The 25,771-nt window shown below is 46.6% G+C and overlaps 1 protein-coding gene across 2 annotated transcripts in view; it reads left to right on the top strand.

Moving 5' to 3' along the window:
* Positions 1-25,771, top strand: part of STX8 (syntaxin 8) — a 247,999-nt gene that overhangs the window by 202,100 nt on the left and 20,128 nt on the right. Inside the window, exon 8 of one of the 2 annotated variants that reach the window (XM_045797258.2) lies at positions 17,040-22,330. The exons of the other annotated variant lie outside the window; for it this stretch is intronic. Coding sequence (XP_045653214.1) covers positions 17,040-17,323 — 284 coding nt within the window. The 3' untranslated portion in view covers positions 17,324-22,330. Of the gene's footprint in view, positions 1-17,039; positions 22,331-25,771 lie in introns of those variants that run through there. 2 annotated transcript variants of the gene reach the window in all.

Here is a 25,771-nt window from a genome sequence, read left to right as displayed (position 1 = left end):
TGTTTCATCAAACAGCCCCTAAGTGAGCAGTCTAGGTTAGAAAGGGAGGTCTCTTCTCTTCTCCATGGGGTCATTCTTTTTTTTTTTTTTTTTTAAGGTTCAAGGTTTAATTTACATACAGTAAAATACAACTTTTTATGTGACCAGTTCTATGAGTTTTGACAAACATATATTGTGTAACCACCGTCACAATCAAAACATTAAGTATTCCCACCACCGCAAACAGTTCTCTCCTACTACTCAGTGGTCAGCCCCCCCCACACACACCCAGTCGCTGACAATCACTAGTCTAAGTTCTGTCGCTAATGGTTTTGCCTTGTTCTGGGGCCATTCTTGGCCCACTCTCTCTCTGTCTTGTCTTTCCCCTGTGCCGTACGGATCCTCATCCCTCCTCATTCTTTACATCCCCATGGTCACGTCTAGCGCATGGGCACATGGTGCTACACTTCAGGAGGAAGGAGAAGCGTATTAACACGAACTGCTGATGTTTGCAGAGCTGGAGGTGGGACGCATCATTTGTGCTCGCCTTCCGTTAGTGAGAATGCAGCTACGTGCCCACCTAGCCAGGAAATGGAGTCGCTTAGTGTTGAAGAAAGGGAAAGTGAATTCTGGAGGGCTCAGCTTGCCGTCACCCCTGCAGCCTGGACACCCACGTATCCATGGCCATCTTATGTCCACACAGAAAACACACCCTCTCCTCTAGGGAGAGCCCCATCCAGTCACTACATCCAGCTCAAAGGCCAAGATTTCTGAGTGATGGAAAGTCTTCCCCGATAGATCCTGAGGTGGCCCCATGGTCCTAGGGACTGCAAAACTAAAACACAAGCTGTTTGCATCTCCTCTGCCCATATCTTCCCCAGGATTATAGTTTCTTTAAGAAAGTATGGGACTTCTGTTCCATGTGCCAGGAACCACATGCAAGTTCCATCTCTGTACATAGTTCTGGCTGATTTTCTGACTTCCAGCTAGACTCTTACCATCTTCCCCCTTTTTTTTAAATGATATGTTAGTCACCATTCAGTACATCATTAGTTTTTGATGTAATGTTCCATGATTCATTGTTTGCGTATAAGACCCAGTGTTCCATGCAATACATGCCCTCCTTAATACCCATCACCGGGCTAGCCCATCCCCCCAGTCCCCTCCCCTCTAAAACCCTCAGTTTGTTCCCCAGAGTCCATAGTCTCTCATGGTCCATTCCCCCTTCTGTTTATCCCTTCATTATTCCCTTCCTTCTCCTACCAATCTCCCTGCTATTCCTTATGTTCCATAAATGAGTGAAACCATATGATAACTGTCTTCCTCTGCTTGACTTATTTCACTTAGCATTATCTCCTCCAGTCCCATCCATGTTGATGCAAATGTTGGGTAATCATTCTTTCTGATGGCTCAGTAACATTCCAGTGTACATATGGACCACATCTTTATCCAGTCATCTGTTGCAGGGCATCTTGGCTCCTTCCACAGTTTGGCTATTGTGGACAATGCTGCTATGAACATTGGGGTGCATATGGCCCTTCCCTTCACTACATCTGCATCTTTGGGGAAATACCCAGTAGTGCAATTGCTGGGTCATAGGGTGGCTCTATTTTTAACTTTTTGAGGGACCGCCACACTGTTTTCTGAAGTAGCTGTATCAACTTGCATTCCCACCAACAGTGTAAGAGGGTCCCCCTTTCTCCACATCCTCTCCAATGAAGACATACAAATGGCTAACAGACACATGAAAAAATGTTCAACATCATTAGCCATCAGGGAAATTCAAATCAAAACCAAAAAATTGACAAGGCAAGAAACATCGGCCCCATTTCAAAAGCCGCTACTTTGGGGTTACCCGAAAAGGTGGGTTTAGGAGGGATGGTAGTAAACCTGACCTCTGCCGTGGCGCTGAACCTCTTTCTTTGGCCTCATGGGAGCCCATTAGGAAAGGCTCTGAACACCCACAGTCTCATCTCGTGCTCTTAGGGGTATGGCAGTACTTGGCCTTTCCACCCAATCTTCTAGACCTTTTCCTTCCATCTCTGCTCGTAAACTGACCAGCTCTTGCATGATCTTGCATGAGCTCATCTCCTTCCCGTAGTGGCTTGCCCAAAGTTAACAAATTATGTATAAGCATTTATCTCCTTACCACATGTGCGTGATCCCTAAATATATTTAATTATATTATTATAGTTATTTTAATAGAAAACTGTTAAGTAATCTCCTACCACCTAATTTGCAGGATTACGTTGGGCGGGTGTGAGTGAATTCCTTAAGAAGCAGACCTGTGAAATCAAGCGTGTAACGAAATGTCATGAGCCGCACAGAAGGCAGCATTGCCTGCCACACCGCTGTGTGCCGGAGACTTGGGTGGACACAGACGGCGTCCAGCGTTTACCAAGTCTTCTTGATTAGAGATACTATTAAAATAGTTCAGACGAGCCATCACAACACAGAGGATGTCAGCGTCGTAACTGTCAGCCAGAAAGTTCTAACTGAAAGCTTTTAGAGGAGTATGACCGTTCCGTGCATGTGGGAACATATACATAGTAGACTTATTTGTAAATATCAAAGCTGTCCATCCAAAAAGGTTAATTAAATAGATAAATGTATGCCCAGTCCCAACGGCAAAAAAAAAAAAAAAAAAACAAAAAAAAAACACCTCTCTTTCCCAAAATGCTCTGGTGGTAGGTAGGTAGAATTTATAGGCAAATTCTTTTAAACTTCCCAGGAAAAATAATTCCTGTGTTATATAAACTGTTGCAGAATTCAGAAAAGAAGGAAGACTTCTCATTTTGCTGCGTGAGGTTGGAATAGCTCTGATGTCAAAACCCAGCAAAGATGACATATGTGCTGAATGTAAAACTGAAAGGCATTTAATAAAACTCAGTGTCTGTTCTCAGTTTGAAATTAAAAAAAAAAGAAGCACACAGCAAATGAAGCCATCAATAAAATGAAAAGGCCACCTACTGAATGGGGAAAAATATTTGCAAACCATGTATCCGATAAGGGGTTGATATCCAAAGTATATAAAGGACTTAAAGAACTGAATAGCAAAAAACCAAACAATTCAATTAAAAATGGCAGAAGATCTGAATAGACATTTTTCCAAAGAAGACATCCAGATGGCCAACAGACCCATGAGAAGATGCTGGGTATCACTCATCATCAGGGAAATGCAGATCAAAACCCAGTGAGATACCACCTCACACCTGTCATATGGGCTGCTATCAAAAGACAAGTGTTGGCGAGGATATGGAGAAAGGGAACCCCGGTGCTCTGTTGGTAGGAATGTAAACTGTTGCAGCCACTATCGAAAATAGTATGGAGATTCCTCAAAAAATTAAAAAATTAACTACCATAGGATCCAGCAGTTCCACTTCTGGATATTTATCTGAACAAAATGAAAACACTAATTCAAAAGGATAGGTGCAGTCCCATGTTCATTGCAGCATTATTTACAATATTCAAGACAAGGAAACAATGTAAGTGTCTCAATAGATGAATGTATGAAGATGTGGGTGGGGGTGCCTGCGACACACACACACACACACACACACACACACACACACACGGAATAGTATTCAGCGATTAAAAAAAAAAGAATGAAATCTTGCCATTTGTGGCAACATGGATGGACCTGGAGGGTGTTATGCTAAGTGAAATATGTCAGAGAAAGACAAATACCGTATGATCTCTCTTGTATGGATTCTTAAACAAAACAAAAAAACAAGCTCATCAATAGAGCAGATTGGTGGTTGCAAGAGCTGGGGGCTGGGAGAAATGGGTGAACTGTTTTTGTTTTTTTCTTTTTTAAGTTTAAATGAATTGAATAAAATGTAAAAATTAAGAAACACTCTTGAAAGCAATGAAAAAAAAGTAATTCACTAGCATATATTTCTTATTCATGACCAAGAGGCACAATATTATTAAGATACCAGTTCTTAAATTGATTTGAAGATCCAGTGCGATCCCCATAGAAATCACAGCAAGCTGTTTTGTAAATAGCGACAAACTTGTGTTAAACACTGAGTAGTGTCGGCGGTTACCGATGAAGGACAAGTCAATGAACTCACACTTGCCCGTTTCAAGATTTATTATAAAATTTCGATAATTAAGAGAGCATGATGTTTTGAAATAAATGGACACATAGATAAATGGAACAGAACAGAGAGTCCGTGAACAGACCTCCACAGATACAGTCAACTTGACCTGGGTCAAAGGAATAAAGGCACATCAAGGCAGAAAAGACTGTTTGTTTAGTTTTTAGTCTTTAGTCATCGTCAGCAAACGAGGGTACAAATGGACAACGACAGGAATTTTTTACATAAGTTTCACACCTTAGACATAAATTCACTCAAAAGTATTCATTGCCTTAAATATAAAATGTGAAACTATAAAAATTATAGTGGGGAACTTAGGAGAAAAGCTGCATGGCTGTAAGTTTGGTGATTAATTTTCATATACAACACAGCATGATCCATAAAAAATGATAATGTGAACTTTATTAAATTTACACTGTTCGCTCTGTGAAAGACTGCGTTCAGAGAATGGAAAGACAAGCCACTGGCTAGGAGACTATGTTTTCGAAACTCTTATCTGAAGAAAGATTTGCATGAAAAGTATTCAAAGAACTAGTAGAATGCCACAGTAAGAAACCAGACTTCCCAAATTAAAATAAATAGGGCAAGACAAGTAGACACCTAACCAAATAATATATATATAATATATATGTATTTAATAATGAATATATATATAATATATAATAATATATGTTATATATATTAATGGGAAAAACATGTATAAATTGGTCAACATTGGGGAATTATTGGAAAACAGTATACATCGTGCACAAGGGAAAAACAAATTAAAAAAATAATAATAAAATAAAAGCAGCTCTTCAAGTTAGGAATAAAAGAGTACTTCATTATCATACCCAGTAATAACTATTGCAGACTAAATGCTACCATCCTGCTTGATGGTAAAAAATTACAAAATCAGATCAGGGAGGAAATAAGAATGTCCCCCTTCACTGCTGATATACATCGTTAGTCTCTACAGTATGCAAATAAGTAAATTAATAAGGTGGAATCAGACTTCTCATGTTTGTAAACATTTGTAAGAACCTACCTAGCAGGGGTGCCTGGGTGGCTCAGTCGTTGGGTGTCTGCCTTCGGCTCGGCCATGATCCCAGGGTCCTGGGATCGAGTCCCACATCAGGCTCCCTGCTGAGCAGGAAGCCTGCTTCTCCTTCTCTCACTCCCCCTGCTTGTGTTCCATCTTGCTGTCTCTCTCTCTGTCAGATAAATAAAATCTTTAAAAAAAAAAAATCTACCTAGCAAATTCAAGACAATCAACGAAAAACCAAAAAGAAAGCCAAGTCTTTTGGCAATTGTAAGATAAATATACAAAAAGTGGTTCTCACAAATACCCATAACCAGTTAGAAAATGTCACAGAGAACAGGGCACATTAACAGTAGCTCCAGGGACACCTGGGTGGCTCAGTCGGTTGGGCATCCAACTCTTGATCTTGGCTCAGGTCTTGATCTCAGGGTCGTGAGTTCAAGCCCCGCATTGGGCTCCACATGCAGAGCCTACTTAAAAACAAACCCAAAACCAAAACACAAACCAATAGCTACAAAAACTCAACAAGAAGTAGAGGACCTTGAAGAAAACTAAAACACTATTCAGGTTCAAGACCCAACTGTAGCTGAAGCAAAAGCAAAGGAGGGGTGCTCCCCAGAGCCCGAACTGGGGGGAGGTCACAACCAAAGGAACTGAAGCCTTAGGGAGCAGAACAGGATTCTCGGAGCTCCCAGGACGGTTTGTGTTAGGACTGTAGGGCTCAGTTGTTGGGAGTACGCACAACTCCAAACCCACGGGCTTGCCAGCCATGGTCACCGTCATCACAGATTTATATATTTAGGGCAATGGTTTTAGGACATGCAAGAAGTACTTGTTTCTCATGCATACAGAGGCAGCATGGGGGTTATTGGTGGGGCTTTGTCATTCCTCCTTTATCATCTCTGCATTGGCTTCCTGCTTTCCTCCCACAGACTGGCTTTCTTCTCCTGGTGGAGAGCACGGCCCCTGGCAGCCCCACGTTCAGGTCCTTCTTACTCTGTGGAAGGGTTCCTTCCTTAACAACAATCAGGAGAGTCGTGGGAAAGTTTTCTTTGGGTCCCGCCTGGGGTCTTGCACCTGTCTGTGAAACGTGAATGCCTGTGTTTGGCGTATGCTCCAGTCAAGGGTGCAGGCAAGCTATTTTACCAGGAGGGTGTGCGTGTTGCTTGGGGTGATGGTTGGTAGGAAAAATTATAGCTACAGACAGAAGATTTGAATAAATGTAGGGATGTGCCATTTTCCTAGATAGGCTGGCTTGAAGTGTAGAGATGTAGATTTCCCCCCAAGTCAGTTTATAAATTTCACGCTGTCTGATTCAGAATTCTAGAGGGAGTTTGGGGGCTCCTTGACATCACGATTCTAAAGTTCATCTGCAATAGCAGACATACGTAGTGAGATTAGCTAGGAAAATTCTGCCCCGTGTCAGGGAGCCAGCTTAATTTGTGTATTTTTCATCTCGGTATTTTATCATCTGTCCTAGGCTTAAAATATGATCCAGTGTTGATACCTAATTTTTAAAGCTTCTTTCCCAGAACAATTTTTACATAAGCCAGGGAACTAGGAGTTAGGTATTCAGAGATCTGACATCTGATACTCTAACGTCACTCAAATTATTTTGAATGCCAGCTCTCCACTAGGTGCTGTGGGGTTCCATTAGACATAGAAGGCATACTCCCTTCCCACCTATTACTAGACTCAGCTTTTCCAACCAAAGATGGGTGTTAGACATTGTCAGCTTGTTGTCGTTCCATATGACTCAGGGAATCAGTTTGCCAAGATGAAAAGAGCCGAAGAAGGTACAAATGATCTGATCTGAAACCACAAGTATACAAAAGAAATTGGGGGTTGGTTGGTGAAGAGCTGTAGTTACTGCACATCACTGGGGGAAGTGTGGATGACATAGGTTTTAAGGGTAAGGATCTCTGTTTAGTAGTAGTAAAGGCCTGAAGTTGTGCAGAATTTTCAAAGACCCCAGAGATGGCTTAAGAGAGAGCACGTGCTGATCACCTTGCCAGTGGAGGAATAAAGAGATGGAGAGGAGGGACGCCTGGCTGGCTCAGTTGGTTAAGCATCTGCCTTCAGCTCAGGTCGTGATCTCAGGGTCCTGGGATCCAGTCCCGCATCGGGCTCCCTGCTCGGCGGGGAGTCTGCTTCTCCCTCTGCCTCTGCCCCTCCCCCAACTCGTGCTCACTCGCTCACACTCACTCCCTCTCTCTCTTTGTCTAAAATAAATCCAAAAAAGGGCAGAGAGGAAATGTCAGTTTGAAAAAAAGCGGTTGCATGGGAAGTAAATGCAGGTCAGGAAAACTGACATTTGTGATTTTGTTTTGTGTTTGTAAATGGCACTCTTCTTGGGAAAGTAAACCCGTGGCTTTTGAAAAGGAAAGCGAATGTGTAACGCATGGTAACGCCTTTGTTGGTACGTGTCACGTCCAGTTTCTTTGGCTTTGGAAACGATAGGGCGAATAGTCAACCCTGAAAATTTGTTAAAAAAAAAAAAAAAATAGGGGAGAGAAATGTTTGTCTTCTGTGATTTATGTTCTTACCGGGCTTGGGTTCCAAGATCTCAGCTAGATAACCACGTACAGCCCTCTTCATCTCCAAGTGTCGGGAAAGTCGGTTGATCAAGGCAAACCTGGACTGAAAGTAAAGGAGTTTACATGGCATTCACAGTGACAAAGAACTTGAAAGGATGACCTTTAAAAAGAGAAGTAGCCCCGCTCCTCTGACTGGAGGCCAGGAGGAGCCTGATCTCATTAAACACTAGGAGAACGAAGACAGAAACAGGCCGTCCCCTCCTCCTTTCAAATCATGGGTTTTTACAGCTCAAAAGCAGTTCCTTAGTTTGCCTTGTAAATGATATGCAGATATGTATGGTAAGACCCAGCGTTCTGTGCGGCATATGTTTGGAATTAATCGTGTAACCACATTTGCCCCAGCTGCAAAGCTGGAGCTCACAGAAGTGTGGAAACAATGTTGAGATACGCATCTAGAAGCAAAGGTCCCGCTGCCTGTGCCAAGACGCATGTCGGGGAGACCTTATCCTGGTGGCCAGTGCCATCCGAAGTCCAAGAGCATATGTGAACCCAAACGGCCCTCAGACCGTGAACCCCCAAGGCCAAAGGGAAATGACCTTCCATGAACGGGGGAGCCAATGAAAGTGAGAGAGCTCACAAAACACCGAAAGAGAAAAACCAGGTGGGAAGGTAAGCCCATCTGGCTAATTGGTCACAGACTGTAAATTCCCCTCCAGCCACATCTGCCCTCGCTACTTAGAAGAACCTGGATCTTCTGAGGACTCGCAGAGGAATGTTTGCAAGGATGGGTGCCACTCAGGTTGGGGGGGTTGGTTTTTAAAGTTGAACGACAGAAATAGTTCGGCTTACGGAGCGTTAGTGGGAGAGGCGAGAGACGAGGCAGGAACGGGACAAGGTGAGGAGGAGGATGGAAAGCCACTCAGGAAATCCTGGACTAGTTGCTCCATCGGCCTTGCCTGTGGGTCTCAGAGCTGGCCTGGGGCCAAGGTGCAGGGGCCAGGACGGTCCGTGCCCTCTCCCAGCGCTCGCTCTGCCTGCTTACACACTCCTCCACATACTCACATGTACTTGTCACTGCGTGTCTCCGCTGTCCGCCCTCTTCTGCCCAGGAACACAGGAATCCCGAGTTCATCCATGCTCACGTACCGGGGACAGAAAGTGTCGTCCCAGCCAGCCGTCTTGCCATTTCAGATAGGAGCAGAGTAAGGGAATGACAGATTCATAAACAGAATCCCCTGAACCCAAAATCCTGGGAGGGAAGACATTGGGAGTAGAGAGGACTTCTTTCTACTCATCAGGTTGTCCCCAGTCAGGTGACCGTTCGGTCTGGCCTTGTCCGGTACATGGAAGTTACTTGGCTTATAGGCATCTGCCCCAGATACACCGGGGTCCCCAACTGTCCATCTTCTGAGTGTGTCCCTAACAAACATTACCCAGTACCTGCTGTTGCCCGGCCCCAGAGCCCTTACTCTGCTTGTTTGAGAAGTCTCGCGTCCTGAAACGGAGACGTTCTCTCTCCCTCTCTCTCTCTCTCTTTCATGTACCGACCAAACAAACTTCTCCACATCTGTTCTGTGCTCCGTGAGCTCTGTTTATAACTCTGAGCTTAGCTGGCATTTTAAGTCGATGAAGCGTCCCTCCGTTGAACCAGCGTGGCGGGGAAGGGGGGCAGAAAGGGGACCCTCACGCTCAGCTCCAGTGGTGAGTGGCTAGATTTGCGGGTGTATTGGGAGCGGGATTCACCGTTCCTTTTTCTTGAGTCCGGGGAATAGCACCAAGCTGTATAAAAATGATGCAGGGTCGGACCATCTACGAATCAAGTTTAGTTTAGAACTGCAGTTACACGCAGCAGAGGCCACTGAAGGGGAGGCGACGGGCTGCCTGTGCGCCGGGCACCAGGCTGAGGGCTCTGCAAGTATTATACCGTCTGACCCTCACGTCCACCCTCCGTAACAGGTGCATTCATTAGCTCTGTTTACAAGATGCGGCAACTAGAGAATTCATCGAGCTCTTCCCCAAGCAACTTGTGTCCTTTGCTACGTGTGTTATACTTTGGCAAAATTTATGTTTAAAAAAAAAAAAAAAAGGAGGAGGCCAGTGAAGCCCAGAGAAGGTAAGTGACTTGCCCCAAGTCCCCTAGCTGGTACCAGAGGCAGGATTCAGCCACCACGTTTCTCCCCCTTTGGAGCCCCCTTAGCTTCTCCTCTGTGCTGCTAACCCTTCACATTTAATTATACGTCATCGTCATGCCACACGGTGTGAGCAGTGTACAAGTGAGCAGTGTCGTATCCTCTTATGCTGCCAGTCCTTCTTCTTGTCATTTCTTCATCACCTAGAAATGTCCTTGTTCTCTTAGTTTTCTCTCTTCATGATTTACTTCTTTGTTCCCCCCACCCAAACTATTTACTTCTTGACTGTTGAGTAAATGAGTGAATGAGTCTTGTCGTAACATGTACGCTAACGCACATTTTTAAGACGACGTCCTCGACTCATTCGTTTCTTTGTTTATTCCTCGAAGTTATTCGATGCTCACTACATGCCCGGACTGGGAATGTGAAGTTGAATAAGACGGTGTCTTCTTTCAAGAGGCTTGGCGTCTAGTAGGGGCAGACAGACTTACTACGGGTTCCCAGACAGAATCTCTTCGTGCAGCGTGGGGGCATCCAGGAGGAAGTGGCAAGGGCAGGCGAGAGGGGCCTCACGGAGGAGGTAGCTCTGAGTGCGGAGAGAGGAGCGAGTGCTGGCCGAGGGCTGGGACTAGCAAGGCCACGGCTCGCTGTGTCAGTCTGCCAGGGCTTCTGTAACAAATGACCATGGACCAGGTGACCGAGATAACAGAAGCGTGTTTTCTCAGCTCTGGAGGCTGGGAAGTCCAGGATCAAGGTGCTGGCAGGGTTGGTTTCTGGTGAGGCCTCCTCCTTGTTTTGTCCTCACCTGGTCTTCCCTCTGCCAGGTGTGCTGTGAGGAGTGGGGAGGAGGAGGAGGGAGACGGAGGAGGGAGGCAGAGAGCCCTCTGGTGTCTCTTCCTCTCCTTATAAGGACACCAGCCCTGTCAGATTAGGACCCCGCCCTTATAACCTAATTTAACCTTCATTACCTCCTCAATCAGTCATACAGGGGTTAGGGCTTCAATGTACGAATTGAGGGGAGGACATAATTCAGTCCATTAATGCACACTGACACCCAGGATTCCCTGGCCCCCCAGTTCCTCCTGACGCCTCTTCAGGGAGGCACCCCACATCCCCTCTGTTCATGCTTGTTTTAAGAGTCCTTTCCCGTGCACCCTGCCCGCGCCCAGAAGTCTTAGCATGGTGATTCAGGCTTTCCAGTCTGCTCCTTGATGTCTGTTCTAAAGAGCAGAAGGCTGACACAGCTCCGGCTTCGAAAACACTGGGCTTCAGATGTTCCACCGTCATCCAGAGCTGGCCGTGGTGGGGAAGCGGCAGTTGCCTGCCCCCCCACCCCAGGGAATCTCCCGGGAACTGTCTTCTGTGTCCGGCTCCCCAGGGCACTAAGGGCACAGCGTAGTTGTACACACAGTGAAAAAATGTGACTTCTCCCCCTTCTCCTGTAGCAACTGCTACAGGCGCAAAATGGATCGTATACGTAAAGGCTCTTTGCAAAGTACGGTGTGCAGTATTCAGTCCCAGAACAATTCTAGTCTTTTATTTTTGCAGTCATGTTTTCCAGGGGGTTCATCGGACCCTCTCCCATCCCCAGTGTCACTGTAGTTAGATACCCAAAAGGACCTTCACCGGGTCTTCGAGAATTCTCCGAAGCTGCCTTACTGCTCACACACACCCTTCTCACGTGCTCGGGTTATGATGCGTTCATTTTCAGTACTAGTCTCTAAATTCCAGATCTTCTGTGAAGCCTCCCTGGCCCGATGGGGGAGGAGCGAACGACTTCCTTGGGGGGCTTGGGATGTAGGGGGCCCAGAGGATGACCATGCAGCCCGACTGTGGATCTGAACCCCCCATTACTTACCAGCTGTGTGACCTGGAACACCCCTTTGTTTTTCCTTCGCCGGAAACTGAGGGTGTGGGTCATGGCCCCTAACAGCTGCGCTGTTGGCCACTGAGCCTTGCTAACTTGACCCGGCGGCCAGCAGAGAGCTACTAGGGACAAGGGTGGCGTGATGCAGAAAGTGAGAGAGAGAAATCCCTCTGGTGTTAAGATTTGTGAGGATGACCTGAGTTAAGACACAGATGGGCCGTTAGAACAACGCTTGGCCCGCGGTAAGTGCTCCATAGGTTATGTTTCCTCATCCGTCAATAGACATGGGGGTACGTGGCTACCGAGGTGTGTGCTTGCTTAGCGATTCAACCCAATTCCAGAACGCTGCTGGATTGAATTTAAGTTTGCCCATCCAACCAATACCCGTCGTGAACACTACGAAGGCTTCATGTTCTGTCCCATTGTCTGTTGGATTCCTTTCATCTATTGCAGACAGTGTCTGGAGAGCCAGCTTGCTGGACGCGTGGGAGGCCATGTGCTTGAGGATGGGGCGGGGGGCTTGACATCTGAATTCTCAGTGGTACCTGAGCTTTTGGAGCACAGGAACGGAGGGGCAAACTCTGAAAAAGAGCCAGTGACGGGAAACCTTGCTGGCCCAAAAGGAAACCTCCTTTTCCAGACCTGAGACCAGAAGTGGGTGCTTCCGGGCTGACGGGGTCTTGAATGCACAGCTGACGGGGATTCTTTCCCGAGTTTGCTGGGAGGAGGAGACCTCTTTCCATCTGGCCTGGGCTCAGAGCGGAGCATGCTGGAGGTTGGCTTGCACAGGTAGCCAGAGAAACACGCGATGCTTTCTCTTTATTGTGTCTGGTGAGTGGTTCTCTTTCCCAGCCTGTGTTGTGTTATGAAAGAGACAAGTTTAATAAACAGATTCTATTTTTATTCCGAGCCACGGCTTGGAAAAGCATTCCCTCTCCCAACCGGGAACCCAGAGCCCCCTTGGCCCTGCGCGCCTGTTACTCTCTCTACCACCACTTGGTGGTGACATACCGAAGCTTGCAGGGGGTAGGTCTCAAAAGCCAGTCCGCGCTGAAGCCCCACTGCCGGGCACCACGGCTGAGACCGTGCCTCGAGCTCTCAAGATGCCTCTGCTCTTACCCTGACGAGATTCGTGTTCGGGGACCGCTTGTCTGATGTGTCCCTTTGACCACGTGAAGGGGCTGCTTGTTCCCGAGCCCCAGTTCTGGTCTGCTTAGCTGGCAGCTTCCAACACCCGGGAACACATAGGCGTATGAGAAAAACAATCCTGCTTCCCCTTAGTTCAACTAAGGCAAGGCCGGAGAATTTCAAACAGAACTTTTCCTTGGAAACAACAACAAAATATACACAACAGCATAAATAAATGGATAAGCTCACAGAGTTTGGCCTGCTGACTGGGACTTTAGGATGGAACAGCACGCAGTGCAGACCGGCCAGGAAGGCTTCTAGACTGTCCAGAGAGCCTCGTTCTTTCTCCCACCATGGAATCCAAGAACCTTGTAGAGCAGATTGGAACGAGGACAGCCCAGCCTCGATCCCAGGAGACATTTTATTTATAATTCGTAACCTCTGTATTCCAAAGAAGATAGGGGGTAGTTTACGATAAAATGTGTGTGTGTGTGTGTGTGTGTGTGTGTTTAAAATCAAAGCTGCCGAAGAAATTGAAAATGTTTACACATAGACAAGAGTATAAATAGAATATATCAAGCCACTAAATTAATGCCATGCTTGAAAACCACATTTAGCGCCAAGAAGAGAATCCTAGAAAACCAGCGTTACACAGTGACAATACCTAACAGAAAAGAAAAGGGACATCCCTTTTCAAGAAAGGCTAGCATTTTCCTGGTCTGAGGATGTATCACAGTAACGGCAGCATATAATTCGACAGTGATTTCGTAGAACACCCAGAAACTCTCTCTGTTCAGTTGATGAGCGATGTTTGCTTATGTTGATACTACTTTCAGATCTGATGGACTCATCCTTTCTTCCCAGAATTTGCTCATCACAGCTGTGCTGTATCCCCCTTCTTGCGGCAGACCTTAGGTCAAGTGGGAAAGCCCCCCCCCCAAAGGGACGTTCTCCCCCCCCACCCCCCTCCCCTCGGAGGACGCTAGACGGGAATGAGCCTGGCGGGGTGGGGGCAGTCAGCACAGCCTCAGAAGAAGGTGTGTGCTCTGGGCCGGGGAGCGAGCAGTGTGCTTCTCTGTACGTATATGCAGGACATACGGAGGATGATTACGTCACTCACTCATGATGCGGAGAACTCGATAGGCACTGGATTGAAAAGAATGCCTATCAACCAGAGATCCAGGACTCGTCGAACAGACTCCTTGACGTCCCTTCTCTATTCAATAGCATGATGTGGTTTGAGATTTTTCTGCCTTTGGGAAGGAAGCGCATGCGTTGTTGGGTGCACTCAAAAGTCCTCTGATGATCAGTGTATTGTCAGCTTGTTGAAACCTTTTCTGTGTGTGGCAGCGTGTTTGCGGGACAGCCAAGCAGAGGCCCTAACGGGTCTGTGTTTCTCTTCTCTCTCTTGCACCCAGTACCTGCTTGATCCCTATGGTTCAGATGGGGGTGGCATTCACCCCCCTCCCCTGCACAGCTGCCCTTGATCCCCATGCCAAGGAGCAGGGGTAGGCATTTCACACAGAATCCGGCCTGGTGATGAGTCGAAGTAATGTCCAGGCGTAGTTCACAGAGACAGAAGTGCAGGGTCCATTTCAAATTTGTGCCGTGGAAGATGGACTTAGTTCTTTCACCGGCTGCCCCCCCAACACACACACACTCCCCCTCCTCTCTGCCTCAGTCACACTTGTTGGGTAGATCACAATTCAGCATTTTCGTTTTGACCATATCGGAGTCTTTGACCGAGCCACGTAGCTTACTATACTTAGATTTCCTTTCTGACACTGGATTTTGGTTTTCCAGACCTAGTGTTATCTTTTCCCTTTGCTTATCATAATTCTTGCCCTAAATTGCCACCGAGCTAAGAAATGCCTGTGGATCTGTGAGATGCACATTAGGTAATCCCTCTTGCCCGTATTCCGTGTGGCAGTCACCCCTCCTGGGTCCCCAGACTCCCATTCCAACCCAGACTGCGAGCTCTCCAGGCCTCCTGCCTCTCCGCTACCCTGTGACTTCTCTTCGATGTCTTCTTGAGACTTTTCATCCCCTTGCTCTCCCGTCGGAGCCCCCTTTCCTGGAACTCGAATCTTCTTCCTTGGCTCTCTGATGGAGACTGCCTGAGAAGCACATTTCTCGAGATCCGGCATGTCTGAAAATAGCTCTATTCCGCTTCTCACAGTTAACCGATCGACTGCATGTAGAATTTTCAGTTAAAGACGATTCGAGCTCAGGATGCTAAAGGCATCTTTCTTTGTCTTCTACCTTCCAGTGTTGCTACCGAGCAGTCCAGTGCCACTTTGATTCCTGAACCTTGTTACACGTCCTGTTCTGCTTTTAAGAGCTTTTCCTTAGCATGAATATTCTAAATTTCACGCGGAAGGCCTCTGAGTAATGCCAGCACCCTGTCTTGGTGTTGGGGACTTGGTGGACCCTTCTGACTGGAATTCATGGCCTTCATCCTGAGCATTTTTTCTTCTGTTACAGCTTTGATACGTACCCCCTCTCCTTTTCCTTTCCTTTCCTTCTGGCACATTCTACGTTCATGGTTGGATATTGGGCCTCCCGGTTTAATTTGTTAATTTCCTGGTTTTCTGTCCCGTTTTTCATTTCTTTGTGTTTTTGTTCCTTTCTGGGACATTTCTTCAGTTGCTTCTTCACATCCATCCCTTGAATTGTTTAACTGCTGCTGTATTAGTTTTGTAACTCGGGTTTTCTGATTTTTAAATGTCACTTGGTTCTGGTTTCAGAGACACAAAATATTTTAGTAGACATTCTCTCTCTGTGGATATTAATTAGTGTTTCTTTGACACTTTTTTCTGTTGTCTGCTTCATCTTTTTCCTCGGTTCCTTTTTCTGGTTTTGGTGGGGGGTGGTTGGCAGGGAGAAGGGGGGATGATGGGGGGGCAGTGGTTCTCTGTTTCTCTTCCGCCAAATGTCTAGTGATGCTTGGCTACCCATTACTGTTTAAGAATGAAGCACCAAAAAGACACCCCCAAAGTTGTATATGCATCGGTGGGGTCTGTTAAGTTGTAGTTTTCCCCAGAGTATGATCAGACAGGGAAGGACCTAGACATTTTATTGGGGACCCCTAATGTCCCCTAGCATCTGTAGGTGTTTTCTCTTTGGTTGGTCCCTTTCTGCTAAGGGGAGACCTAAGTCTCCTGCCTGGTGAACAGAAGCTTAGCCGGAGGTATCTGGGGGCCCGGTAGGGGGAGGGGATAGCCCGCTCTTTATTCCACGTGAAAACTTTTATGTAATTTCCTGATTTTCAACCTCGCACCTGATCTCTTCCTTCTCCTGTGCCTGCTGCCCCCGTGTTTACAACTCCTCCGTCCACTTTGTCCACTGAACCTCTTTCCCGAGCAGGGTAGTGGGGAGGTAGCTGCCTGGTTGTGGGGGGTGACAGAGGGAGTCTGGGCTGTAACTGGGGCTCACGTCGTTTGTAACCAGCCCTGCTGTTTTCAGCTCTGCCTCCAGAACGACCTGGTATGTCCCCATCCCTGAGCCTTTCCGGGGACCTGGCGTACGGGGCAACTTCCCACTTTGGATTCCCACCTGCATCAGTCGTGTATCTCATCTGTGCTCTGTCGTCCACAGACTGACTGTCTTCTGACATTTACTGACATATCTAAGTGGATGTCACCTTCTCCCCTGTTTTTTGGTTTATCGATGAATCCGTTCTTCTGCCTTTGAGGGGGATGGGGTGGGCAAGTACAACCGTGAGTATTCAGTTTGACCAAAGTGAGCACGTTACATCCGTCACCCTCCCCAGTCTCCGTCACACCCCCTCGAGGTAGTAGGTGGTCTTATTCCCATATTGCAGCTAAGGAGTGAAGACCCCGCGAGGTCAAGGCCCTTTGTCAAGGTCACGTTAGCTGCTCAGGGGCAGAGCTGCGATTCGAGTCCAGGTATGCGTCTGAAACCCTCTCTTTTGACCACATCACACTTCTTTCGATGCTCTGGGATTGTTAGGGATTCCTCTTGACCACACTGAACAGTATTAATCAGGAACACATACCACACACAGTCCCAAGGGGCCATGTACTCCAGCTAACAGAGCGGGTTTTTTCCTTCCCTTTGTTCCCCGAAGCAATTATTTCTTTATTTCATTTAAAGACCCGGCCTCTGCAGCTGCTGCGGACAGCTTAGAGTTGTCTGAAGGCTGAAGACCAGAGCCAAAGCCGTGCGCTTACAAGCCATCAAACTTGAAAGATGTGTTGAGGTGAAATATCACTGCAAAGCCTCCCCACCAAACCTTTTTTTTTTTTTTTTTAGGTGCTTTTTCTTTCCGAACTGAAAGAGAACCATTTGTACTCTTCGTGCATAAGAATCCTCAGCTCTGGCCGTGTTCAAGACGAGATTTTTATTTATTTTATTTTTTATTTTTTGTAACTGCCCGCCCCAAGGAAGCAGACAGCATAGTCTTCCAAAGCCGAAATAATTGTGTGTTGCACATTGATATTTACAAGTCGGAGATGAGTGCCTGTGTGTGGGCTGAAACATGTACCTTTCCTTGTCCCTTTTGGAGAAGCAGCCTGCCTGTGCTAACAGTTAAATAACTTTGTTTTCATACGGAATATTTAAGTTGCAAATGTGAGCCATGTGGGCCGAAGTTTGAAATCAAGACAGCTAAACTGCTGGGGTACTTTGGGAGTTCAGCCGCTTGGATGGAACGGTGGTAGACTGACTTCATGGGGAAGCATTCGAGTGTAATTTTTCCTCCCATTTATGATCTTGCCCTATTTTTTTTTTTTTTTAGCCCCACCAAGTCCGATATTTCCCTTGGCGTTCCCAGAGAGAGGTCCGTGCAGCTATTGGCAAGTGCGCAATGCAGGGATATGGGGTTTCCAGAAGTTCGTTACAACTTTTCACGAGTATTGAGTAAAATTAGTCATGTTCGAAGGGAAAATGTGAAGGTATTGTTTGTCTTTAAAGTATTTCTTTTTCTAAGCACGAATGCCTTAGCAACTGTTGGTGAAGACAGGCTGATTTCAAGCAGACTTTGTAGTAACGGGGTTCGTTCCCAACCAGGCAGTGAACGGGTGACAGCTTTATTTGTGATTCTCAGGCGTGATAGCCCCAAGCCATGACGGTTCCAAAAGACATTCTGCCACTTTTCCCCGATCGCTGTACCCCTGGGCGTCCTAGATCCGCCCCTGCGTGGGGCCACACAGACCGTCTGCTTGTTGCTTGCGGTGCCCTGGCCTTAACCCTGGCGGCTGCTGGAGGCCGGCCTCGGAGAAGTGGCCCAACTGGGTCAGATCAGGAATTACAGGAAGCAGCCCGGAGCCCCGGGTGGACCGAGATGTTCCAGATGCCCAAGCTTTGTATCAGTTCTTCGGACCTTTCTGGGGGCTTCCTTCTGATTCTGGTTGGTTGTGTCCAACGCTGAAGTCTGCAGCACCAAGGGCAATGTTTCTGTCAACCAGACGTTGCCTGAGGTGCTCGTGGAAAACGCAGATCATCGAGCCCCACCCCAGGCCTAATGGACCTGCCACTCCAGGTCCTGGGACCTGGGAATCTGCTTTTCCCTCCCAGCACCATCACCCCCCCTTCCCCTGTCCCTCCCCACCGTGATTATTAGGCAGATCATATTATCCAGGGACATGTTTTCCAAATTTCTTTAATGATAAGAATCACGTGATAGTCTTTCTAAAAATACAAATTCCTGAGCCCCATCCCAAATCCACTGGCTCAGGATCTCCAGTGGGGCGGGCCCAGGAAGCAGGGAGAAGGGAACCCAGCATTCCAGAAAACTCAGGATCCCCAGGCCAAGGTTGCCTGCTGGAAACCATCAGGGGAAAGAAACCAAGCCCCACCCATGACTTTGAAAGACTTTGCATCTGGTAATTAAAAGCCAGCCAGAGACTTAGAAACTAGCAAGACTGAGGAAGAGCAGGGGTCTTTGGGCCCCAGGCAAGTCAAGCCAGAAAGTTCCTTCAGTTACTTTTCCCCATTTACCTGCTACATTTCTGAGAATCTTTCTTTCTTTTTTCTTTTTTTTTTTTTTTTTGAGATTTATTTATTTATTTGAGAGAGACAGAGAGAGAGAGAGCGCGAGATCAGGCAGGGGGAGGAGCAGAGGGAAAGAGAGACTCCCAAGCAGACTCCCCACTGAGCATGGAGCCTGACCCTGGGCTGGATCTCAGGGCCCTGAGCTCATGACCCCAGCCGAAATCAAGAGTCAGATGCTTAACCAAGTGAGCCACCCAGGCGCCCCACATTTCTGAGACTTTGAAGCCTTCTAATTCTGCCAAGCTGAAGTCAAGATATAAAGTCAGTCCTTATTTTCTGCTGGTGGAAAAAAAAAGATCTAGGCAACTCTAAATTTATTTTCTTTTCACTAATTATTTCAAAAAAGTACATTTCACTTGCCTTGACTTCTCAAAAGCAAGAGTAGCTTTTTATGCTTTTAAAGAAAAAATTTTTAAACACTGGTCACTTCTCGTATCTTCTGAAGTTCTCAACTTCCCCTATATGTAAACTGTGAGTCTCTCAGTTCCAAAAAAACATGTATTGTTTATCTCTGTCTCCCCTGGGTGCAGTTTGACGCCTAGCATGTGAAATGAACGCTACGTGGGTTCAGAGGAATATATTTTATTTTCCTTGCTAGGTTTATTTTCTTTAGCTGGAGACTATCAGTGTGAAATTTAACCTTCTTTTTTTTTTTTTTTCTTTTTTTCTTGGTGAGGCCTCTCACATGTGCTTGATTATTGGTTTATTAATTTGAAGATTTATGGAGGGGCAAAATGCTGATTTTTTTTTCTTCTAAAAAAAAAATGTCAAACTGAGAGACAAAACATACAATTGTACATACCTGCAAAGAGATGTCCAGATCCCCTGTATCCTGCTGAGGAAATTTCATTGCATAAATGGGTTACTATTAGTTGATGGAAAAATTAAGTTAACTGGAATCCCCAGTTCGCCAATCGTGCCAGCTAACTGAGGTATTAGTGTCCTGTTTAAACTCTCAGAGCTATTAAATTAAATGGTCATGACATGAAACCTCAGAAAAGTCTTATTGTTGTCTAGAAAGATTGTGTACAGGTGTTGCTGGACTGGTTTAGAATAAAAAAGGCTTCAGTATTCTCAAAAATCATTTCCTCTCCTGAGGAAATGCACCATAGTAAAATAGTCCTTTCCAGTACAGTAATTGCTGGCTTTCGGCTTCAAAAGAAAATCCTTGAATATTATTCAGGTTACTGTTTCCACCAGGCTTCGCTGAATGGATAGCCGTTTTGCGTTTGATTAATAAAATTACTCCAGAAAATAAAAGGAACTGTAGTTTAATCCCTACAGACAGAAGTTGTTGGAAACATTCAGTTGCTCAAGAAACTTGTTTTTAATTTTAAAAGACGCGTGCAGTTTAAGCTTATAGAATGAAGGGGATCATTCGATGCATTGCAGAAGCTCTCCATTGCAAGCTGGCGCGCTGAGGACTTTGCTTGAGTTTATGTTTTCGCTCCATGAAATGAAAACTCGGAGAATTTTATTGCAAACACAGAAGGTTAAATATTTAGAGAAAGGAAGAAAACTCCTTCATATAAGAAAAGGCATTTCTAATTATCCACAACTTTTTGTCAGTGTAAAAAATATTCTCTGATGGTGAAGGATTCCAAGGTTACTCTGGGCTGCCCTGTGCGCTTCGTAAGATACGGTCTTTCGGATGCTACTCACCTGGGGTTTCAATCCGTTCGGGGATCTGTATTTGCAAACACCCCATTTTTCCTCTTGAGGATACCTGTGCGATTTCCCGGACTGCCTGACCCCGCCCCACCCCGGGGGAGCCCCTATCTAGTCTCTACACCAACCACAGAAGAGCTCTTTCTTCCACCTGTGCTGGCATCTTGGATGCCCATTTGCCAGAAGATACATACAAGCATTTCTGTAGTTTGGGTAAAGAAAAAAAAATTCATCCCCGTACAGCTTCTCTCTCATTTCATGGATTCAAAGTTGCAAGTGTAACTCTTGCTTGGAACGTTTCCTTGAGATTCCCTCAGTTGGGTATTCTCCCACAGGTGATCAAGAGAGCCTCAGTTCTGCCCTTCCTGGCCAATAGGTTGGCCAAAGGAGTGTCAAGTAGAGGAAAAAACCCAGCTTTCCTTTGGCTGAACTTTTTTCCGTACGCGATGATAAACAGCTGAGTCTAAGGATCGGGATGATGAAGATGATTATAGGTTAAGAAAATAGACCCTGCCCACACTCATGTGTCGTTGCTAGAAAGGATGGCTTCCAGTCACGTGCTTTCGTCTTGACAACTGTCTTACCATACTCGCAAACAATATCATGCCTGAAGGAATGTAATGAATGAAGGACCACACTCTTGGATGTCAAAGAGGAGGGAGATGATAGTAAGAAAGTGGCGTCAGGTGCCAACCAAAAGTTTATCAAATGTACAAAAACATAAAATGAATATCTGGGAGTCTTGGGGTAAGGGGGAGAAAACCGAGAAGCGGCATTAGACTCAGCCTCTGACAGGAGCGTGGGAAGACCCCAAAGAGGGTCTCTCCAGGGAGGCCTTTACCAGCCATGGATGCCAGACCCACCTCCCAAGCCCTTTTACCACTTGGAGAAGCACTCCAAGCTAAGTGCCTGCTTCACATTTGGAATACGTAAAGTAGGTGTAGGTCTGCCTCCAACCCCCCCACCAGAATAGGAAATTTCCCCCCAGTGGCTTGCTAGCCCCAAAGACAAGTTCTCTATAATCCCAGTGGAAGAAAAGCAATACTGTGCTGTCAGAACTTCCTTGAAATAATCCCCAAGATGTCCAGACTTGGGCTCGTGATCCCCTCCAGCCCTGCTTTTCCTTCTGTGTGTTCTGTTTTGATGAGCAGACCCACCGACCATTCTGTTTCTCAAGCCAGACACTCAGGAGTCGTCCCGGCTCTTTCCTCTCGCTCAGCCCCCCCCATATCCCACCTGATGCCAACTCGTGGAGGTTCTCCCTCCTCAGTGTCTGTAGAAGCTGCTCGTCCCTGTCCTTCTGTCCTTCGGACGCCTGTCATCTTCTGGGTCCTCCTGTTGTTTCCTGACTCACCTCCTTGTCTGTAGACAGGACCCCCTTCCAGTGCTTCTCCACACTGAAGCCAAGGTGAGCTTTGAAAACCATGGGCTCTTGTCAGCCCTTCCGTCCACCACCACTGCTCCCTGGTAAGCCTTCCAGAGATTTCCCATGGCCCACATTCCTTGTGACAACACTTAGGGCCCCCTGTGATCTACTGTCCCCTTCATCTCCTGCCACATGCGTCCACACACAACTACGGCGAACATCACGCAATTATCGTTTTGTGCCTCCGTGTTAATTTCCTTAGAATCTGTTCCACTGTCTTCACCTGAGCCCTGGGTTCCTTATCTGCAAAATGGGAATAGTCCGGTTGCCTCACAGTAATTCGGCAGGCTCCTGAAACATCCTGTTGCAATTTTTAATATAAGTAAATTAAATGTTTGTATTAGTTTGGAGAAAGTTGACATGCACATAGTCTTAAATCTTCCCACCCAGGAACCCGGGATGTCTTTCCCTTTATTTGAATTTCTCTTTATGGCCCTCAATAAAGTTATAGAATTTCCGTTTTTTTCAGTCCTTTATTCTCTGCTTATTAGTTTAGTTATTAATAAGCCTTTCTCATTGTGTTTACTGTTGTTTTTGACTGTTTCATAAGAAAGGGATTGGAGGGGGCACTTGGGTGGCTCAGTGGGTTAAGCGTCTGCCTTCGGCTCTGGTCTTGATCCCAAATGCAACCCCTCTTTGGGCTCTCTGCAGGGAGCGTGCTTCTCCCTCTCCCTCTGCCTTCCACCCCCCTGCTTGTGCTCTCTCTCTCTGTCTCTCTCACATAAATAAAATCTTTAAAAGGGGGGGGTTGGAGTTAACAGTGCATTTGTAACTGGCCTCCTTAGCTCAGAGAGGTTTTCTTTTGGTTATTTTGTTATTTCCAGGTTAGGCGCTCTGTCATCTGCAAACAACCCTTTGGTCTCTTCTACTTCTTGAAGGGAAACCAAGGAACAGATATGGTTAGGCTTTGAGTTGACAGTTCAGAAGAGGGTTGACTTGGGCTCCTAAAGGGAGGGAAGGGGACACTGGATTGCTGTGTGGCAGGAAGATGGTGAGAAGTCTGTGGTTCCTTGCCTGGAACAAGGCAGCTAGCTGGGGAATCAGAGAAGATGGCTTGGAAGGTGTGTTGTTGGTATTTGTACTAATACACAGTCTCGATGTGACTGCAGTCTCCAGGACTCTGACCATCGGAGCTAGTCGCACCTGTGTTCAGTTCCCAACACTGACAAGCTGTGAAATCTTAGATAAATTGCCTAACTCTTCTGAGCTTTGGGTTCCATCCTTGTCACCATCATCGTCACGGTCATCATCGCCATCGTCCTCATCACTGTGATGATATCAGTTCGCAGGACTGTTATGCTGGTACAGATAGCGTATCTGAGACCATGGACACAAGGCTTGGTGCACGGGAGACCCCCCAGTAAGTTCTGGCTGTAGCTGCTGCTACTGTGCTCAGCGGGTAGTGACAGAGCCAGACATCTCCCTTCGGTCCCCCTCCACCAACCCTTGGCCTTAGTCTCCCGAGTCCTGAAGCTCCACGTTCCCTCCCTCCACCGCCCGCCCTTACCTCCTCCTGCCTCTGCTCCTCTTCCGTCCCTGCTGCTCTGCCTCCCCCATGACCTCTCCTCCCAAAGCTCTTCTTTGGCCTTTTGATCTGTAACCATCACTACCACACCAACCAAGACCTGTCTGCTGAGCTCCAGATTTCTACCTGCTTATCTGGGATCTCAGCCAAAATCCCTCTGCACCCGATCCAGAAGCCCCTGGTTTTCTCCATTTCAGTAAATGGCTCCCCATGAACCAGTTATTCAAGGCAGACATCTTGTTTCCTCTCCTTTCGTCACAACCCCCTTATCCAAAAGGAAGCCCTGGTTAACTCTCTTCTAAAATATCGCTCAAATCCCTGCATCTCCACTGCCACCTCCCTGTCCCATCCTCTCACCTGGATGCTGTCTGTGGTGTTTCTCTCAGAAAGGTCTCGTTGACTTGACTTGTACGTAGAGACTGGACCCTCCTGTCCAGTCTCCACACAGTGGCATAAATGACTATATAACATAAATGAGATGTTGCTTATCCCCCTTAAACCTGCTCAGATTAAAACCCACCTCCTTAGCATGATCCCCAAGGTCCTGTAAAACTTAGCCCCAAGCTTTCTTACCAGACTCACCTTGATTTCTCTCCTTGTCATTGGCCAGTTCCAGCCACAGTGTCTTTCTTTCCCTGCCATGAGATCCCCACATGTCCTATGCTTACTACTCCCTCCGACTGGGATGGTCTTTGCCCACCTCATCTTGTGACTAGATCCTTCCTCTGACCACTCCATGAACATACTTCTTATCACAGCACCTCCTTTGTTTCTTTCTTAACCTTTATCTATGATTTGTGATTATTTCATTGTGTGATTATTTGAATATCTGTCTCCCCCATTAACACAGAATACCTTGGGGCCAGGTATGGCGTCCATCTTGACCATTGTTCTATTCCCAGCATCTAACATGGTACCCGGCATAGAGTGGGTTAGTGATGGGTGGAGGATGACTGTCTCTTTTCTCTCTGCTCAGCCTAGACCCCATTATGAGCCCTCACTAACCTTCACCAGCTATCATTTCTGGCTGTTTCTTCTCTTATATCTCCGCCCATATCTCTAGCTCCAGAAAGCTCCAGGCTTTGGTAGGGACATTCTCCAGAGTGACAAAGAAGTTAACCAGAAAAGAGTTTGCTCTGTACTCACCTTGACCCATGAAGACTCTCATCCTGTCAACTCTCTGTCAATTAAAAACAAAACAAAACAAAAAACTTTCGTCCTGATTAAATCTACCTATGTCGTAGGATCCGGATTTGAAATAGGGGTCGACATTAAAAGGGGAATGACTAAAACCAATTTTGTTCATGTCTTAGATATTTCACCAATGGCCTAAAAAGTCTAATTTCAAAAGTGACAAAGCCTTCCAACCATCTTGCTGATGACCCCAAATTTTGCAACTAGAAATTTGTTCCTTTAGTTAAAATCTGTCTTTTTAAGTGCATATATCCACAGTGTGACATAGATGAGGTATATAGGAATTAAACTTTTGTTCCTTGGGGACAAAAGAACAACGAATTACTCATATTATGACCACCAAAAAAAAAAAAAAAGGTGGATTTATCATAAGGACACCCAGCAAGTCTGCAGTGTTCCTTATTTCCTGGTTCAAAAAGAGAAAAGGATCGTTTTACTGAACTCATCTTCATGTGCTGGGTCGGGAGCTGCTGGCCAGCCTCTGGGTCGGCTGACCTCTGAGTGCCCAAGTCACTATGGCTCGATGAGTGGGATCCTGAGGTATAACCATGGCTCATCCTTGGCCAGACCCCAGATCCAAAGAGAGCCCATTTGAAGGGGCTGTAGGCACACCACGAAACATGTCTGGTAGAGCCTTCGTAATGGAGAAGGCAGATGTCAACCGAGCACTTAACTGGGTTACAGGTACCATACCCAACAAATACACATACTGCTATTATCCCCGTTCTGTGGGTGAGGCCCAGACAAGGTAAGTAGCTTGCGGATGGGAAGTGGGGCAGTCAGGATTGGAACCCGTCCGAGTAAAGACAAGATGAAAGCGTGTGTAAGTGGCTGAAGGTGGGGCAGGTGGAGAGCGGCGGTGGGTCCTGCTGTCACGTGGGCCAGCCCTCTATTCAGTGATGGGAGGAGCTCTGAGGGTAGAAAAGTCCGGACTAGGAGGTGAGAGCCAAGGGAGAGGAGTCCCCGTGGTGCGTGAATGAGAGCGGACACTTGCCGAGGAGGAGACTGGAGAGATCTGGGTCAGCCACTCAGTCCTGCGAGGCCGGAGCTATGGAGGGTGTCTGTGATCAGAAGCAAATGTTGTCAGCAGACCACTGACCGTAGGAGTCATGTGATGAAGACTTTCCCCATGACCTGGGGACGTTGTAAAGAAAACGTTGAATTTTACCAGACTTTTTA

Source organism: Ursus americanus, chromosome 14, assembly GCF_024610735.1.
Source record: "Ursus americanus isolate L20-20 chromosome 14, mUrsAme1.1.p, whole genome shotgun sequence".
NCBI classification, from domain to species: Eukaryota; Metazoa; Chordata; class Mammalia; order Carnivora; family Ursidae; genus Ursus; species Ursus americanus.
This window is presented reverse-complemented; position numbering and strand designations above follow the sequence as displayed.